We start from the raw sequence: 21,159 nt of genomic DNA on the forward strand, positions 1-21,159 counted from the left end.
CACGCAATAACCCGTTCTCCCGAGTGGCTTCCGGGCCTTGATAATTGGTGACCCCCATATAAAAAGATTGTTTTAACTTTAATGTTGCTTCTTAAAAGTTGTCTGTTGCGATTAATGTATTTTTTAACTTAATGCGTAGGATAATTAGGTTACCTGTCAAAGTAGATGTTTCTTTCTTAAACGTGAAACGAAGAATTAATTGCCTGACCTAACATAAAATAGTAAAATGCGAAACTATCTTTAGTCATTCTACAAACTAAAAATGGAATAAAACTTCCGTACAAAAGAACTGATTACTTATGAAGTAAGAAGACTAAGAAGAAAGTCTCTTCTAATCAACCTCATTCAATAAAATCAATCATAAAGACAACTTTAAATTCCTCAACTAATTATAATCACCATTGGCCAAACACCTCATCGTTATTATTCTCTCTAAGAAAGGAGAGCAATCTTTTAATATGTACATAGTATTAGACTATTTGCCCGGGTGTTTGGTGGTGTGTGTTGAGCAAAAACAAAGTGGTAGTAGGCAGGCAGGCTCGAACCCGTGACGTGAAGGTGGAAAAGAAAGTGAAAAAAAAAAACTGACGTCTTGCCCCTACTCCATAACGTGACCAGAAGTTTGGAATGTTAAAATTAGGCAAAGCCAATTAAACCGATACAATGACTTGCAAAAATGGCTCGCAAAAAATCGACCCTTACTTGTAGAAAACTGCCCAGCTGACGGTGAAGGAATTAATGTTTGTCGTTTGAGGTTGAGCCCCTGAAAATCCGTCGCCTCTGTCGAAAGTTTGAGGCAGACATACATACATACATACATACATACATTTAAACAGACAGGTGAGATTTATATTATAGATTATGACATAACTACGTTCCAATAAATTCTTGTTATTGTTCACTTCTGAAATTAGGCGTCGAATTGCACTTGGATGGATAGGCTTTTTCAAATTAGAAAGCATCATGAAAATCAGTTAGTTGACTATAAACATAATAAAGAGGAAAATGTTGAATGTGTGCATCATAGACATTATAACATATGGTAGCAAAACATTGTCACTTAGTAATGCAGCGATACAAAAGCTGAAAGTAGAATAATGCAAATTGGAACGCATTATGTTTAGCATAGGTGAAAGAAAAAGGGAACACGTGAATCAGGCAGAAACTGGAGTAAGCGACATCATTACTATCATACAAACGGCCAAACACAGATGGACAGGTCAGATTTTTAGAAATACAAAAAAAAGGTGAATATCTAGAGCGAGAGAATGTGTCCCGAAGCAATGGAAAAGAATAAGGGGAGGGGGGAAATCCCGATAAATAGACGACTTCGACTGTGTAACTGAGTTTTACCTAACAACGCAGACTCAACAATACAATGACGTGGAAGGAAACAAGGGAGGAGTTTCTACTTTGAGAGTATTCACAAATACAGTGTAACCCAGATATAAGAGATGTCTTATCCGGGGCCCCTGCAACTCTCTTATATCCGGGTTTCTTATATCCGGTTTACTCTGTACATTAACACAGGTTCTAATTTGGGACCAGAGAAAAATCTCTCTTATATACGGTTTTCTTATATTCGGAGTATCTTATATCCGGGTTACATTGTACTAAAAACTATGATTATTGTTCACTGTCATTTTTTCTGTGTTTTTTTTTGTAGGATTGCCAACCGAAAAGAACAAAAATACACGTGTCTTTGATATCGTTGCTTTCATTTCAATGTTCCGTACATCGTTTCCATAGAGGGTGTGCAGTAATATTTGACGGGTCAGATGCGAACATCGGAGCATAGAAAATATTTTTTTTATTTTACTGATTTTTATATATGAATTTTAAAATGTATCTTTATATGATTGGTAAACTGTACAATTATATATATTAGTATATTTCGGCAAAATTATTTCTCTTGTGCAGGTTTCCTTTAATAGAATGGATAATACCTGTTTGTTTCTCTTGCAATCTGCTTTTTTTTTCAATTTGGCGAACCAATGTTCGAACGTTCTGTTCTAGTGTAAAATGAAATTTGCCAGAGTCGCGAACGTTTTCGACTTCCATGAGTCGTCTTCGGGCAAATAATGAAGTAAAAAAAATGCGATTGGTGAATATACGTATATGACTATATGCTAAATAGTTTTATTTTTTCAGTTTCTTTATCATTTTGTTTGGGTTTTTTTCTATAGATTGGGAATCCTACCGGATGGCAGAAGTTTACTCCTATTTAAGATATTCCTAGACATTTTTTTGCAGTTCTCTTGCAATTTTGAACTGAATTTACAGAAAACATATGAAAAGAATAATATGTTTTGATTCCTTGTTCTGCTTAATGCTTAACATAGCTTGCTTCATAAAATATACAAAAGGTAATTTATCAGTATTCAAAGCAATAATATTATTAAAAATCACTTTAATGTTGATATTTACCCATACAAAAATATAGGCACTCTTGCATAATTTGACCCGAATTCTCGTGAATTCCCGTCAAGCATGGATCGAGCGAGACCGGCAATCAACTGTGTCAACCGAGCGTCGTTCAAATGTTGAAACGCTAACTCGACTTTTTATTTTATTTATTTAATTTTTTTCTGTTATGTTTTTAGTAATTTTTAAGGTGATATTAAGGGGGTGCCTTTTTATTTTCTGATTAGTTACTGGTTTATTATTTATTCATTTTTATTTATTTTTTTTTTGTAATTGAATTTTTGGGAGTTTGATTAGCCAAAAAAAGCGCTATCTAAATGGAAGCAGACGACATTCGAATTGGAAGAAAGCGAATAAACCAACAACAAAAACAGAAAAGTTGGCAAACAAATATATTTTCTAACTCGCCAAAGAGAAAAATGACAGGCAAGAAAATAAATCTATGCATGTTAGAAAAAGAAATGAAAACATCGATGCAGACAATCTCATATTGTCAGGAGAAGAAATTGCTGTCCCCAAAAATAAGATGCAACAATTGTAAACATAAATGTTTACTTAAAAAAAGATCGTGTGTAAAGGATGGTTTCTCCTGAAGATGTACAAATGGGCAGTGCCACCAAAAAAAATTGACTGAACAACAAGTCTTGAAAGTAAAAAAATTTTAAAAATACGGTTACAAAAAAGAAAAGAAAACAAAACAAAAAAACTTGTACTTTCACCTAACAATTATACGATTAAAAAGTATTTTCTTGGAGAAAAAAAAACAAAAACACAAAACTTTCTGTTGATAAAAAATAATAGATACTAAAATGAAATAAACATATTTTCATTTTTCAAGGTAGGTTGTTTTTTGTTATTTTTTATTATTTACATTTGTATTTTTCCGTTTTGTTTTGTTTGTTTTGTTTTTTTCATTAGTATGCGTCTGTTACGACGCGCTCAGCTGACACCGATAATTGCCGGTCTCGCCCGATCCATTCTTGACTGTAATTCACGGGAATTCGGGTCAAATTATGCAAAAGAACCAATATATATGTATGACAGGCAGACTGCTCAGCGTTTCCCGATCGAAATATACGCTTAAATATGATGCAAATTTCGTATTTATTACTGTTAATTTCTGTTAATTATTATAGTGTACCCAATATATATATATATATATATATATATATATATATATTAATGATTTCAAAAGTTTTTTAAAAAATCACTTCGGAATCTAGAATCGAAACCTAAACATTTAGTGCTTCGATCATAGTCGTTATTCAGAGCGACAGTTTTCGTTGATACTTTCTGAATAAAAGAAGGCTTAAAACTTCGTGGCTTCACTATAAAAATGCATATGTACACATTCTTTACTTCTGCCAAGCTCAACTGTGTTTTCTTTTATTTCAATGTTGACCTCTTGGAAGCTATTTTACAACCTAAAAGCCAAATCAAAAGTTTACGACAGGTTCAAATACCTAATATATAAAATTTACACTCTTTAATCAATCTATTTAGAAAAGATTTTAATAGACATTTTTGCACACACACTAACAAGACCACTTATATATATATATATATATATATATATATATATATATATATATGGAGGTGTTTGCTAGAACACTTTAATTCTATGCAATTATGTAGAAACTATGCATAAATAGAAAGCAGTCTAATAATGAAATACACGCAATTATATAATGAGAAACCATGAAAATAAATAAGTAATTAATTACTGCTGGTTTTTCAAATTAATATGCAAATCCAAAACTGAGTATATTAATAAGTTCCTTTTAATGATTCTTAGAATAGAAGAGTAGCCTTTTAATATCAATATCAGAGCGAGAAAATACTCAACTTTATAGGCATGTAGATAGATTGATAGATAGATAGATAGATAGATGGATGGATGGATGGATGGATGGATAGAGAGAAACAGATGAAGTTCCTGAAAAGAAAAGATAAAAAAATTGAAGAATTTCTATTAAAAGGGTTTCACAAAATGGCGTTTCTTTTTATCATTCATATTCATTACACTTTAATTTAATGCTAATCGAATATTTACAGATTAAAAATAGTCTTAGAAACTATGCAGAAGTCAGTCGAATAGTGAAATGTAACCAATTATTTAAGAAGACACGATAACAATAAATAAGTAATAAATTACCGCTTGTTTTTCAAATTAATATGCAACTTATATTTTACTTATGCATAATAGATTGCATATCCAAAACTCAGTGGTCCTGGATATGACCTTAAACTATATCCGATGGTGAGGCCCCAGCTTGCGGGCTCTGGGGAGTGTGGAGCCACCCTTTAATTGCCATTGCTCCCAGGTCCACTCTGACCCGGAGTGGTAGTACCTGTTAGGGTCCCAACTATGGGTTAAATAGAAACTGACTTGCAAAAGACAAATATATTCTATTAAAAAAAATTTCTTCAAAATCTTTGGATTCGGCATTAAATAACCTGGAAAGGGTTGATATGCCGTAAAACAAAAACAACCAACCAACCAACCAAAACTCAGTATAAGAAAAAGTTCGTTTTAATGATTTTTGAAATAGAAGAGCAGTCTTTAATTATCAATGTCAGAGGCAGGAAATACTCAACTTTATAGTTGTATACAGATTCAGTTTATGAAAAAGAAATATCAAACAAAATTGAAGAATTTCTACTATAAGTTTCTTCACAAAATGGCGTGTTTCTTTTCATCATTGATACTCATTCGGCTTTAATTTAATGCTAATCGAATTTTTACAGATTTATAATAAGAGTTTAAACAATGTGCACAAGAATGCTCTTATATTATGCTATGTTTAATGTTCGACCAAAAATTCTTGCTTATGTATAAAAGTGTATATTCTCGTCTACTTTATAAGAATTTCTTTCAAATTGAAATTTGTATATTGAAAAGTGTGTATATTTTGTGTGGAAAAATCCAAGTGGAAAAGTATTTAATCAACGATTTCTATTTATATAGTTAATGTACGATAAAATAAAAAACGTATAGGCATTATTTGGATTATTCGGACTACTGTTTCCATCTTAAGTGTAATTTTCACAATCTTTCGGTTGATGTAACCTCCGACCTTCTCTATGGCGTATCTTGTTTAACTCGGAAATCTGGACGGCAAATGATACTGAAGATGAGAATAGTAATGCGATTAAACTAAATAATACAAATAACAAATCCTCATCTAAAACATTTCTAGAAGTAAAAAACATACTACACCAAGTTTCTCCATCTTTGATGGTTCTTATAGCCGATGGAAACTGAAACCAGCTCGAATGTCGTTGTCCAATCATGAAAACTTTAATGTAGATCAGCGCAAGATTCAATGTATGATAATGATGTGTTTTTTTTTTAATCTAAGAAATGCAATTACATTCTGTTATCTTATACAACTCTGCATGTATCTATTTGAATCAGCTTTAACTTAATTGTAGTTTTTTTTTTAAATCGGGTTTTAACATATCAAATAAAATATACATATATATATAGAAAATTTCCTAAACAGATTTTAAATTAAAAGAAATAATAGTAGGAAGCACCTACTTCTTGCTGTGAATTATAGCGCAAAACACTGCGTCGCTCCCAACTGAGCGACCCCCAAACACTCATCCATCGGAACAATCGAGTTACTCGACAAAAAACAACTAAACAAACAGATTTTTCAATGTTTTGTGTTAATATTTATAGCAGTGAACTAATGTTAAAACTGTTTAGCTTACAAATATTATATGATTTATTTTCCTCTTTTTGCAGGGTTGTCGTTTTATTCACACCTGCCCTCTGAAATACCATGGCAATCTGAAGTCTCGAAATTGCGTCATAGACAGTCGGTGGGTCTTAAAAATAACGGACTATGGAATTCCTGGAATGCTTGAAGGAAGCAAATCCGACCGAAATTTAACTGCAGAAGGTAGGAATCATTTCTTTATTTGAGGTCGAGGTATTAGTCTCCAATCAACAGCAGATTATTTAGATTATGTTTTCTAATCTACGCTGTTTAATAATAAAACCAATATATATATATATATATATATATATATATATATATATATATATATGGGGGGGTAAAATATACTAATAAAATGAAATTAAAATCCTGTTTAAGTTTCCAATCCAAAGTAGAGCTTTATGAATAAACTAGCAAATCACCCGGAGTTGGCCTGGTCGTAAAATACGCTTAAATATGATATTTAACTCATGCAGGTTACGTATTCATAAATCCAATTCTACATTGATTAGTATTATTATATATAGTAGTGATTTCAATTGTTTTTAAAAATATGACTGAAGTGTCAGCAGCTGAAAATCGCCAACAGCAACAATAACGCTCTAGTACCTTGATTCTACTCAAACCATGAGTATTTTATAAATCTGGTATATTTAAATAACGAAAGGAATTTGTTAATACCATCTGGAACGGTTATAACGTGAAAATAACGGTTTAAGAATACATGGCACCGTGACTTGTTTGGAAATCTTACGCATAACATTGAGACGCGTCTGAATTGGATAAGAAATAACAGTAATCTGTTTCATAAAAGTAACAATTACTAATGATTTATGAGTCACTTCGTATGGTGCATATGTTAGCTACTGTTCGGATTTATTTAGTTAAAGAAACACTTGTTATTACTAAAAGAGTACAAAAGGGAAGTGGTATGATAATTTCAACTAATACTTTGGCGGAATTCTCATTTTAGATCGATGAAGAAGTAACATTCAATAGCGTCAACAACTGTAAATGCTTAGAAAAAGAAAGCTTGGTCATAACTCCAAGCGTCGTAAATTCAAGACAAACTTACAATTCATGCAGGGCTGTGTATTCTCTCACGACTATTTTTATACTCGTATCCGCGATTTTTTTTTGTTTTTTTTTTTTTGACGCCCCCGGTTCTTCAGCTAATACTAAGCCATAGAGGTTCCTCATATTAAGAAAATGGGCGTTTTATTTTCAAAACAATATTCTAGAATTTAATTTGCCTGTGACAATTCTACTCTCAACGGATGTGAATGTTAATATATAGAAGAACGCATTCGAACACTCTTTCAGAAACACATTTATTAGTTTCTTAATAAGTAGAGTTTCTTTAGGGACGTATTATGAGAGTATACTTATTATTAAAGCTACCTTGTTTTCTGTTCGACTTCCTATCTGTCTGTGTGTCGGTCGGTCTGATTAGTTAGTCGTGTACAAAATCTATATCTCTGGTATGTTTTGCAACAAAAATAGTATTTATATACGTTGTGTATTTTATATACGAGAGCCGTTCAAAAGGTAATGCCTCCTATATTTTTATTCAGCCCAAATAGATTAAAGGGGGTTGCAAATTGCATCTCATGGTGACTGAACTTATCCAGTAATGACCTGAAAATTTCATTTCTCTCGTGAAGATATTGACAGTGTAATACTGTACGAAAGCGACCCTGTCATGAACGTGCGTCAGGAACAGAGATTTTGTTCCGAAAATTCCATATATAATATTTCAAGTCTGTAGGCAAGTAAATGACAGAATACTTTAGTAGAAATCGTTTCGTAAAAAGACAAAGTCACTGTTACCTTTCTGAATTTTTGAGATGAGGATTGGTTATTCATATTATTTGGATGCTTCGGAATACTGTTCTCCTCTTGGGTATGATTTTCACAACGTTCCAGTCGAAGATTAGATCCACCGAAACTTTGTAAAAATGGTACTCAAGATGAGAACTGTAGTCCCAGGATTCCAAAAAATATGAAGTAAATGTTGGAACATATAAAGATAATTGTGTTTATTTCTAAATTGTAATATGTACATATGTGTGTATGTATCTCTCTCTCTCTCTCTCTCTCTCTCTCTCTCTCTCTCTCTCTCTCTCTCTCTCTCTGTATATATATATATATATATAATATATATATATATATATATATAGTTTTTGGTAAAAGTGGTAATTAATAAAAACCTGAAGAAAGTGCTCAATACTGTTGTAGAGCAAATATGCGTTTTATTTTTTATTACCGTTTTTTTCTGTTTAGTTACATTATTGTTTCAGCTACGCGACCGTTTTTTGTCCGTTATGTAGCCTCCGCAAACTTTACAGAAAAGTTCGTTTATGGTGGAATGAAAGCATGAATGATGTAAGAGAGGGGTGCGAGAAAAGCGGAAATAGAAAAGGGAGAAGGTGGGTCGGTAGTGCTTTAGTTTGGGAGTTCAAGAACATTAGGTGGTTGTGGGGTGTCTGGGAAGTTCATCTGTGGTGTGGCTAAGGACATAGGGATATATGGAGGGGGAGGGAGATATGTAGGGGTAAGAAGAGGGGGTACTTAAAATTTCGGGTTCTAAGGTTTAGGTTGTTGGCGTCTCGTTAGATGATTTCTTGGTAAGTATGTCTTGTAAAAGAAAACACACGCACACACACATCCTACGCTAAAGGAAAAGGAAAAACACCAGCAGAAAGAGAGAGTGAGAGAGAGAAACACAACACAGGAGTGACCACAGCCCAATAAAACAGTAATAAAAATTGAACATTCCAATGAATAGTAGACACTTACACGTTTCCACCTCTTGGAAACATTTCAAATGCTATTTTTACATCTCCAACACATTTTGAAAATAATTTCTGAAGAGGACGCTTCACAGAACGTCTGAAACGTGTTGAAAACGATTTCAATGATTTAAAAACATTATTACAATGATCTAAACATAATTCTCAATGAAGAACCAAGACACAGAATAATAAAATAATGTTAAAAAATACACATTGTTGGTGACCACCCCTTATTTATATATATATATAATTAGGTTATCAAAGAGTATATTATTACCAAAGCAAAACTTATCAAGATAGAATAAGCGCAACACTGATAAGAGGAGCAATCAAATAAAAAATGCGAAATAAAAGTCATATATATCTTTATTAAACGATCAGAACAATAAGAAAAGAAGAAAAATCATGGTATAATATGGTTCTCCGATCCAGATTCGCAGATAGTTGGATCGTTTTTAACGCCATTTTGTAATAGCACTTTCGATCGCCCCATTCTCGTTCTGAGGCGGTCAATTGTTTCATTGGACACAGGGTGCTTCTAGTCAATTACGGTTCGCAGTAATCGGATCCCTATGTTAGTATGAGGAGGAGGTCTGTAGTCTTCTGTTCCACAACTGTAGTTTGATGTTTTTATCCGATGTAGTTAGGAACTGGACATAGCTGAGTAAAATTCTCTTTGACTTCAGTTGTTGACTGTTAGTTCATCTCCATAGAAGATGGCGTTCATCATTATTAACCTCTGTGACCTTTACATGATTGGCTACTTGGTGTCTCGTATCTGCAAGGTAAATACAAAAAGGAAATGCAGGTTGTTCAAATTAGTAGGCAACTAGTGATCAGGAGGCAGGTGTTGTTCAACACTAAATTTCATTTATTTTCATGGGTTCATCTCTGCAAAACAGGACACGAATTCTCTTCAATTATATACCACAAAGTCAATACGATAAGATATGTTGTATTAGACACGTTTGGATTAATAACCAAATTCTGTTATAATATGGGGATATGTTTCATCTAAGCATACCGGTGATGTACAAGTTATCCATGGTTGAATGAATGGTCACTTGCACGAGGAGATTCTAAGAAAACATTTTTTTAAATCTGCAACTTCTTAAGGTCATGGTTTGAATTTCGTGCTTAAACACGACAATGATTCCAAACATACATGAAGACTCATGAAGAAATAGTTTGAAAATAATATTAGTAATCTCAATTTCATGACTTGAATCCAATTGAGAATTTGTGAAATGGGTTGAAATTAAAAGTTCATAAGGGTATTCCACAAAAAATCAAGCAATTAGATGAATTATGCAAGGAAGAATGAAGCAAAGTAACGGTGGGTCAGTGTGCATAAATTGTGGCCAACTAGAGAAAAGAGCTGGATACAGTGAAAAAAAAAATAGGGGCTACGCAACAAAATATTAAATTTATGTATCCAATACTTTTGCATAGGGTAATTTTGAACTTTGATAAAAAAAAATGGATATAACCAAGAAGTAAAATTTTCCATTCCACATACAAGTGAAAGAAGAGTACAAGGTATTGTCAAATGTCAGGTAAAATGGGGAACATAAACTATAGTTATAACAGAGAATAACATGTGTCCAATACGTATGTGTGTCACTGTATAGGGATAAACCTGGATGCGGAGTTTGGCAACAAGATATTTATTTTCATCACAGATATAGTTGTGGATATTAGTACGGTCGGATTATCAAGGAGCAAGAAAAAGTATTCGAAAGCCAAGCGGTCCGACCAAAAGAGATATTAGAGTAAAATACACTTCTTGTATTTAGGGACATCTACAGACAAGGGTTATTCTATTTTATTGTCAGATTCTGTAAATGAATAAAAATAAGCAAGCAAGTAAACTAAATAACAAACAAGCAACAGAGTTTCAATAGTATAATACGAGGTCAACGGGCTAAATTAGTAAACGAGTGATGACTCGAAGTTCTGGTTAAAACGTCATTAATTAATAATCACTTTTACCTTGTCTTGCTTTAATGGACGACTTTCTTTCTAGTGATTTTTTTTTACACGGTGGTCACTACTTATCAAGGCCCGGAAGTCACTCAGGGATAAGGGTTATTGCAAGTACAGTACGTTAGTGTGGAGATTTAATGAAGTGTTCACTTAAGGGGGCGGTTCATCAGGAATTTGTTTACGTTGGACTTGAAGACATCCAGGTTGTAGTCCGATGGGAAGCAGGCAGACGGAACAGAGTTCCACAGGCGTGCAGTTCTAAGAAAAAAGCTTTGTTCATAGAATCTACGTTTTGATTTAGGCACAGATAAAGAGTGGGGAAAATTTTTCACAGTGGATTCAGCTAGACGGGTGTTTTTCGTGAAAGATTGGCGAGGGGGGACCAGAGTTCAGACGAGCACCTGCCATGGAAATAACGATAAAACAAGGATAGGCTCGCAACGTCTCTTCTGTGGGAGAGAGGTTGCAGGGTAGAGAAAAGGGCATCCCCACTAAGCCACGAAGTCTATTATGTTATCCTCTGTGCATGTTCAACCTCGCCCTTCTTTTAATGGATTGCATCGCAAAGTGGTAACATTCTCTACAATTCACGGAGACAAGCAAACACATAATTAAACTAGCAATTAAACAGGATACACAAGAGATTTTAAAGTATGTCCCTAGACCTCCAGGGATCTCGCCGTTTGTCTAGGAGACGACCCGGAACTCTTCGGTGAGGGTGCATAGTTGTTTAGATGAAGGATTTCTTCTCTTTTATCAATATTGTTACTTCATGCCCGATTATATCATTCTCTATTTTATCGATGACTTCATCCTGCATTGACATCATTATTTCGTGGCATAATCAATGCCATGGTGTCATGTAAAATATGCCAAAGACAAATATAATATGACGACAAATAAGACAGCAAAAAGTTCCAGTTTTATATACATATATAAAACGAACTTTGTCTGTGTGTATGTATGTGTGTGAAAGAGTTCGTTCCCTACGGACTAGAAAACGTCTTGGTCGATATTTATGAAATTCACACGAAGGTACTTTTTGTGCTTGGCAGTGTTCTTAGATAGTTTTTTTTTATTGGAATGTCTTCGATAAGAATTGATAATCGATAATCCACATAATGCGAAAAAAGGAGGGCTAGACGATTTTGACCAAATTTAACATCTTACACAGCTTAACATCACAAGTGCATTTGAGAAGTTTCATTATCACATAAGCCGAAAGGACCAACATATAAATCATCGGTAGGTTCTTTGATATGACAGGGAAGCGTTTGAAATGAATGTTTCTGTTTAAAATACAATTGCAACATGATCCTTAACCTTTACATTTTAAACTTAAATTCAAGCCATTTTCATCGCACAATTAGTAAGGCTAGGCATATAAAATAAAAAGCAGATACTTTTATATGACAGGGACGCATTCAAGATGAATGTTACTGCTTAAAGCATGATACTTGACTTTTGCATTTTCAAATTCATTTCAAGCCATTATATAATAAAATAATATTCAAAAATAAAGTTGGTTCTCTACGAGTCAATGTAGACAACAATACATTGCGCACTAATTCACTGCAATCAATCAATTGATTTGGTTAAAAAAATGAGTGATTTCACCGAGTGCGATGACAATAAAAAATATGGGAGTGTGAAATATTCTTTGATCATCGTTTAATCTGGGAAAACGTCGAGTCTCCCTACTATATATACATATATATATATATATATATATATATATATATATATATATATATATATACAGAGAGAGAGAGAGAAAGAGAGAGATGAGATAGATAGATAGATAGATAGATAGATAGATCAAGATTTAAGGTTTACAAATTAAGCAATTTGTATCATTTGACAACTTAAAAAAGAATATACAAATACTAACACTAATATTTATAGGAAAATTCTATCGAGACAGGAAAGTGCCATATGAGAAATAAGGTATAGGTACGTGGACAAAATGTCACATTTTGCAAATTACAATTTACAACATTTATTTTTTAAACAAGGGATACAAAACAAGATAATAATTTCTTTATGCCATGGAGTTTCAAAGACTGACTTTAAATCTCTTAAGAAGAACAGTTAGCACAATGACATTTATACAGGCCAACTATATTTTTGCTGGTCAACATATTATTTGAAATCTTTCAAGTCTGAGATGAGTAATGTTTCAAGAGATGCATAGATATTCGGATTTGAGTTTACGATGATCTAATTAGACTGTTAAACGATATCTGTCCAGTGGGATTGGTTGCAAAATTCATTTAAATCCGTTAATCCAATGGCCGTTGTCGTAAATCCAATGGTGAACTATGTATCCGCAAGCAAGTGATATTCAAATCGTATACATATATTTCCTGGTACATATCCGGACCGTAAAAAAAACATTTGGTTTGAAAGATAGAAAGATTTTAGTTATAGGTTAAAATGGTAACTTTGTCATAAATAATCGCAGGACGAAAATTATTTACCATTTAACAATGTTCACACTTATGGACTTAAAGCATCTAATCCCCCATCAACATGTAATATCTAAAGATCATAGTGTAGTATCATAAATGAAGAGTAATTAAAATTGGATAATATGGAATGTTGTGATGTTAAAGAAGATAGTAAATTCGACTTAAGTGTGGATTAAAGATTTCAAAAAATTTACTAACTAGTAACATTATAGCTAGCCTCTATAAAAATCATTTTGCTAACTTTTTTTCGCTCTACGGATAAGAACCATTCTTTTAAATTCCATGTAATAAAGAAATAATCACCTCGGTTTTGTATTCCTTCTTCGAATATATATATATATATATATATATATATATATATATATATATGTATATATATATATATACATACATATATACATATATATATATATAATAGGACAACAAGAGTATGAAATGAAGTCACAGAACTATATATTGGAAGATATAGAATGGATCATTTATTGAATAATGGAATACGAGCAAAATTTGGGGGATAGAAGGGACTCTTTATGCCAGAGCATGTCGAAGTGTAATGCTTCTCATCAAAAGAGTAGAGAAGGTGCTAGGTAGCACTCTATGGAGTGGTATTTTTTACAGGTGCAACCTAAACGGAAAATAGCGGCTATAAAATCGGCCATCACACTACCCTGCATATCAAATTTCAAGTCTGTAGACTGAACGTTGACGGCGTTATTGTGTAGGGAAATGTACACAGACAAACAGGCAGACACGTTCACTTATATATATATATATATATATATATATATATATATATATATACTAACACTAGCAGAAATAATAATAATAATAATAATGATAATAATAATAATAATAATAATAATAATAATAATAATAATAATAATAATAATAATAATAAACCAACCCCGGACAAGAACAACCATACTAGAAATAAAAATACTAATAACGAACAAGATAAATGCAACTGTAGACACCACACACTTTGCCCACTTCAAAATAAATGTCTAACCAAAAGCGTAGTTTACCAGGCCACAATATTTGCGAAAGAAAGGGTTTCCGCCATTGCATGGGATATGTGTTCATTCGATTTTACCTCGTGGCAGTTATAGAGCGTGGTGTCGTCACAAAATATATACCTATTTCAGGGACATATAGGAATAATAAACACATAAGGATGAACGACTGCGGCACACCCGCATTTATATCATATTTTTTGACGTGCGGTCATTGAGGACAACCCGGATTTTTTTTTAATTATTTAAGGATTTAATTACGTTAAATATTCCTCCAGTTATACCATAGGATCTAATTTTCATGAGAAGACTATCGTGCCATACTCTGTCAAAAACCTAAGATATATCGACGGTTACTGTTCCAGCCTCCCAGTGCATAGTATATACGTTCAGAAATTAAAGTTAGGATATCTGCAGTAGAACGGGTTTGCCTATATTCATGCTGTTGGTCGGACATAAACTTAGTAGCTGTAAAGTGGTGGACTATAGCTTGATTAATTATGGACTCATATTTTGGCGAAAATAGGGAGGAGGCTAATGGGGCAATAATTCTTGTTAAACTGGTACTATATAAGCAGTTTTTCAGTAGTCAGTAAAACAAGATTCGTTAGGGCAATTGTGGAAGAGTTTGAAGAGAACTAGAGCAACCTCAGCAGAGCATTTTTATAATATAGCCGGGATGAGATAAGATCCACATGCATTTGAGGTGTCTAAGATTTTATGATACTTGAGAAGGGATGATTTTCAAATCATCTAGTGTGGTTCCTATCCGCTAAGGAAAATCTGGTAGTGAGTTATTTGCTGAGTCCAAAGTAGAATTTGAGTCAAACCGACGCGCAAGCATGTTACCTTTCTTGTTTTCTGTGCAAACACCCACATCATTGTTAGATAGTGGGGCATTTTTTTTATTGCTTATTATTTACTAAACTGCTGTAGATGTTCGAGAAATCTCGAGTTCCTAATCTCTGCCTTCAATTCATTTTCTGGTGGTTTCGGTATATTCATTTTTAGCTGTCGCCACGTTTTTTATACAACTATTTATAGCTTCTAAAAACTTTTGTCTGTTTGTACTGGACTAATGGCGGATAAATCGACTGTATATATGCTGCCTTTGAGCAATGGCAGTTGTGTATGTAGAAGTAAACCTTGGGAAGAGTAGGGTTTACTATAGAAGTAGGAACATGTACTTCAATTGCTGCTTTGAACCATTTAGTGGTCTCATTTGAACACTGTGCCGCAGGAAGAGAAAAGATATTTCCCCTGTCGAGCATCTCTGATGTGATCCCTGGTAGCATCCCAGTCACCCTTATTGTAGTACCTTGTCGTTTTGATCAATGTTTCTTACACTTGGGGTCGAGACTTTAGGGTGATGTCTATCATTATCACAGCGTAATTATTAATTGGGTCATGAGTATATGTTACACAACCCTCAAAACTGTCGTCAGAAATAGGTCCAGAAGTGAGGCTTGGTGATCCTGGCCATCTGGGACACGTGTCGAGAACGTTACTGTCAGGATTACAGAATGGGATATAGAAAAGTTATGGGTGATGCTACCAGCTGTGCCAGTGTAGTTAGATAAGCAAAGCCAATGACTGTGGTGGACATTGAAATTAACAAATACATGTATTTGGGTGTTAGTGTCTAGAGAGAGTGCTACATCTATGCTGTCAGTGACATGACTGATTCAAAACTAAGCGATAAAAACTAACATATGTCAAACTTAAATTTGACAAATCGACTTCTCGATAGATTTGAACATATTTTTTGCTCTTGTTCTTGTGTAGAGCTTTCGTAAAGACATCTCCGACTGCCACTAGCAAAGTGTATAGCTTATTAGGTAAGAATAATCGAGCTCTCCGGCAATTGACAACGTTTACTTTGAGTTTACATTACATCCAGCAGATGCTGGACAGTAGTGTAGTAGAGAGAAGAGTTGAATCTCCATATTTCGACTTTCGATCGTGATTTTTTTACATGGAGGTAACCACTTATCAAGGCCCAGAAGCCACTCGGGGATAAGGGTTGTTTTGTGTACAGTCACCAATGGGATAGTGTTGCAGTATTCATTAGTATTGGAGATTTGATAAAATGTCATTACTTAAGGGGGCGGTTCATTAGGAATTTGTTCATGTTGAACTTGAAGACATCCATGTTGACGTCAGGAGGGAAACAGGCAAGCGATAGAGAGTTCCACAGGCGTGAAGTTATAAGAAAGAAGCTTTGATCATGGAATCTACGTTTTGATTTAGGCACAGATAAAGATTGGGGAAAAATCTTGATAGTGGTTTCAGCTAGACGGGTGTTTATCGTGAAAGATTGACGAGGGGGGACCAGAGGTTGGAGCTCAGACGAACACCTGCCATGGAAGTAACAATAAAACAAAGACAGGCTCGCAACGTCTCTTCTGTGGGAGAGAGGTCGCAGGGAAGAGAAAAGGGTATCTCCCACTAAGCTACAAAGTCTATTTTGTACTCTGTCAAGGCACGATAAGCTGCTTTTAGCAGCTCCTTCCCAGATGTAGCAGCAGTATTCCATCCTTGGCGTACTTGGCTTTTATACAGATAGAGAATTGCATCAGTAGTGAGATATCCTCTGGAGCGGTAGAAGGATCCCACCATTTTTCCAGCGGCCTTGGCAACAGACTTGATGTACGTGTTCCATTTCAGATTATGAGTAACGGTCAAACCCAGAAGCTTGTCAAAACATGGGGCCTCCCCTAGACGAGAGCCATCCATTTCAATTGATGCCAGATGGGGATCAGAACGTTGATGATGTAAAGATAGGAGCTTGGTTTTAGATGCATTAAAGGTAATCAGCCACTCCTTTCCCCTCTGTCCCATGCGCTCGAGATCAGAAGAGAGATAATCAGAGAGAACTTTGTCATTTACAACTTTTGATGTGTTGCCGTAGATGGTCCTGTCATCAGCATAGATGTCAACGAATGATGTAAGTATGCGTTTTGGGAGATCATTGATGAAGATGAGGAAGAAGGTTGATCCCAGGATGAACCCCTGAGAGACTCCAGCATTAATACTGCGGACCTCTGATTTTTTTCCATCAACCACTACACTTATGATCCCATCAGAGTGAAATGATTTAATGATTGAGAAAACATTTCCAGATATACCCTAGCTAGAAATCTTGTGAAGTAGGCCTTTATGCTATACCTTATCAAAGACCTTTTATATGCCAAGAGAAATTGCCGTAGGAAGGAAGCCTTTGTCGCTAATCCTATGAGATATAGCCGTTAGCACATCTGCTGTAGATCTAGCAGAACGGAAACCATATTGCGTGTCACTAAGAAGGTTATTTCTGCTGAGGTGGTTGACTACTTCTCTATTTAATATGGATTCCAACAACTTACTTATGACACACAGGAGACTTATTGGTCTGTACTGAGAGGGAGATGACTTATCACCTGAATTCTTAAATACAGGGTATACTGATGAGGTTTTCCAGGGTGTTGGAAAGCACTTCTCCTTAAGTCAACGCTTAAACAGTTTTGTAAGTATAGGGGCAAGTTCTGGTTGAAGCTTTTTTGACACTATAATTGGGATTCCGTCAGGGCCAGTTGCTTTACTGGAATCAAGGTTCTTGATTAGCTTGGCGACCTCATGCACAGATATGTGTATGTTACCTAGTGTGTTGTGTGTTATAGCAGGAAAGACTGGGAGTTGATGGCCTTCCTCGTATAGGGTAGAATTATCAGCAAAGTTCTTTGCAAATAGTTTGGCCTTGTCTGATGCTGACGAGATGACCTCTGGTGCATTGATAGTTGTTGGGATAGAACGCATGCTTCTGTTCAGGATCCTATTTGTTATTTGCCAAAACTGGTGGGAAACCAAGCCGCTGATCAGCTACTTTGGATTTAACTGCTTGCGCACATAGCTCTCTTGCATTTTTATTACTCTTTTACAGTGGTTGCTGGCGTTCCTGAACGCAGTTTTAGTCTCAGTGCATCTATTACGTTGGTAGCTATGGAAAAAGTGATTTCTGTGCGCGATGGCAGCAGCACATTCAGGGGAGAACCATGGCTGGCTGTTAGGTTTTTTGTTGGATTTTTTTGGATGGTATGAATTTGTCTATGCCTAAAAGTAACCATTCGGTCAGGTCTGATACTATAGAGGACACATCCTTTTTAACATTGAATGCAAAGGTAGATCAGATATGAATGTACGGAAGCTATCCCAGTCAGCCATAGAGTATCGGTATACAGTACGGTGGGAGGGGTACGTCTCAAGACTTATTACATTTCATTTTTATCTTAACTGATACAACAGAGTGGTTGGAGAATCCTAGAGGAGTTAGAAAGGAACATGAACATAGCTGAGGGGAAGTTGAGAGAAAAAGATCTAGAAGGCTTGCATACTGACCGCTAGTATTGGGCACACGGGTGGGCTCGCGAACAATCTGAGTGAGGTCATAAGCAATGGTAAAATCATGACAGAACTTCCCCTTATCATCTGTCTTATTTGAGTGGATCGGCCATTCCACGTTATAAATATTGAAGTCACCGCAAATGTGCATGTTAGCCAAGGGATGTGCAGACAGGATGTGGTTATTTTTCAGATATACTCTTAAAGATAGTAACTCTGCTGCTGTGGGGGCGATAGAGGGAAAATATAAATGCAGTGGTGTAAGCAAGTGCAACCCGGAAGCACATATAAGGTAAATTAGGGTCTTCTCTGGAAATATCCTTGCCACTCGGGAAGTCATCTTTAATGTAGGCACATATTCATGCGACAATTGCTTATCTATCAGCACTGATGAGTTGTGTTACAGCGAAACATTCTCTCTGTGGATAGTATATATATATATATATATATATATATATATATATATATATATATATATATATATATGTGTGTGTATATATAATTATTTTTGTACTATAATAATTAAATACCTACCGACACTAGTGTTTCATCCTTTCGGGATTCTTCAGTGCAGGGTGTCACGATTGACACCAGCCGAACGATTCGAACTCCACACCATGAGACATCTCTGGCTCGATTGGCGAAGACCGTATCCATTCGGCTACCATTAACCGCGTGAAATAGCGTTGAATTTAACCATTTTTAATTTTAAATGTTTATTTACCTCAGTCAGAGAGTGATCTAATCGTACTACGATGATCTATGCATAAGAGCAAAATTGACCGACTTTAATTCAACTGAAAGTGCTCAACGATAAGAAATGAATTTCTTAAAGGGGCTGTCATAATTATTTTTTGCTATAATAATTAAATACCTACAGACACTAGTGTTTCATCCTTTCGGGATTCTTCAGTGCAGGGTGTCACGATTAACACCAGCCGAACGATTCGAACCCCGCACCACGAGACATCTCATCATACACACACACACACACACACACACATATATATATATATATATATATATACATATATATATATAATGAGTCATATTACTTTATACTTCAATATTTGCTACGAGCCACACATGGATAAAGGTTAATTCGTCAGTATGATTAGAAACAATGAATAGTATGGACCAAATTTTATTATTTATGGAGACGGCTCAACATGTACTTATTTGAGATAAAGAGAACCATGTTGTAGCCTTCAGCAAAGTTATCCCTAAGCAATATGTTCTTCAAAATAATGTATACTACAACCCCGGGATGCGTTTATTTTCGTTTACGATGTGTAATACGATTTTTTTCTGGTTCCTGATTACGGCATGTACCCGTCTCACGGTGTTATTTATAATGTTATTTGATTATATACATGTATATTTTGTTACTAATTGTTGATACCGTATCACGGGGTTCTACTGCATGTACATTTAATATGAGCGCTAAGCGATGAAAACGCTAGTTCATACGTGGCAAACAAATGCTAGTTCATACGTGGCAAACAAACGCTAGTTCATACGTGGCAAACAAACGCTAGTTCATACGTGGCAAACAAATGCTAGTTCATACGTAGCAAACAAACGCTAGTTCATACGTGGCAAACAAACGCTAGTTTATACGTTGCAAACAAACCATTTCTAGTTAAACGCATTCTACTCTCTTGCTTTGAAGACGTTATTTGTGTACTCCCTCATTTAGATCTCCAATTACAAGAATTCTCTCCATTAGGTAATTTTCCTGAAGAATCAACTAGAAAATGTTGCGGGGTGGACCGAGTCTGCGATTAAATGAAGAGTGTTATAAATAACATTTACAACCGAGAAAATGTGTTGCTGTAATTGTGAAAGAAAATAGAAAGTGAGAAGAGGGGGGGGGGGGTAAATGTGCAATGAGATCAAAAGACGAAGGGAAGAGAGAATGGAATGGATCATTTAAATAGAATGAGGAGACATTTTTATATGGAAAGACAAAATCAGTAAAAGAAAGACAGAAAAAAAATAGTGAAATTGGAGGAAGGCAAAAAAATTATCTGAGAGAATAGATAACGAAAGAAATCGTGTATACAGGAACTGAATTGCGGTGAGGGAACGCATTTAAGGTAAATAAAAAAATATGCATGAAGACAATTATATTTGGATATAAAGAAATGAAAACAGAATCATGCGAAATAAATAACTAAAGAAAGAAAATGTAAAATAAAGAAAGAGAAAAAAATTAATAAAGAAAGAAAATGAAGACAAACGAATCGAATCATAAAAAAACAGAAAAAGGAATATTGAAAATCACGAAAAGAAAACAAATCATACATAAATAAATATAATTAAAAGGAGAAAAATAATAAAGTATAACGATTTAATAAAAACG

At 34.7% G+C, this 21,159-nt stretch overlaps 1 protein-coding gene across 1 annotated transcript in view; it reads left to right on the plus strand.

Annotated features, from left to right (window-relative positions):
• LOC145297633 (retinal guanylyl cyclase 1-like) overlaps positions 1-21,159 on the plus strand; it is a 1,014,990-nt gene that overhangs the window by 779,805 nt on the left and 214,026 nt on the right. The window contains exon 9 of the mRNA XM_080143738.1: positions 6,179-6,335. Coding sequence (XP_079999864.1) covers positions 6,179-6,335 — 157 coding nt within the window. The remainder of the gene's footprint in view (positions 1-6,178; positions 6,336-21,159) is intronic.

The sequence above is a fragment of the Euprymna scolopes genome, chromosome 18 (genome assembly GCF_053919585.1).
Source record: "Euprymna scolopes isolate OS-2025 chromosome 18, ASM5391958v1, whole genome shotgun sequence".
In the NCBI taxonomy this organism is placed as follows: domain Eukaryota; kingdom Metazoa; phylum Mollusca; class Cephalopoda; order Sepiida; family Sepiolidae; genus Euprymna; species Euprymna scolopes.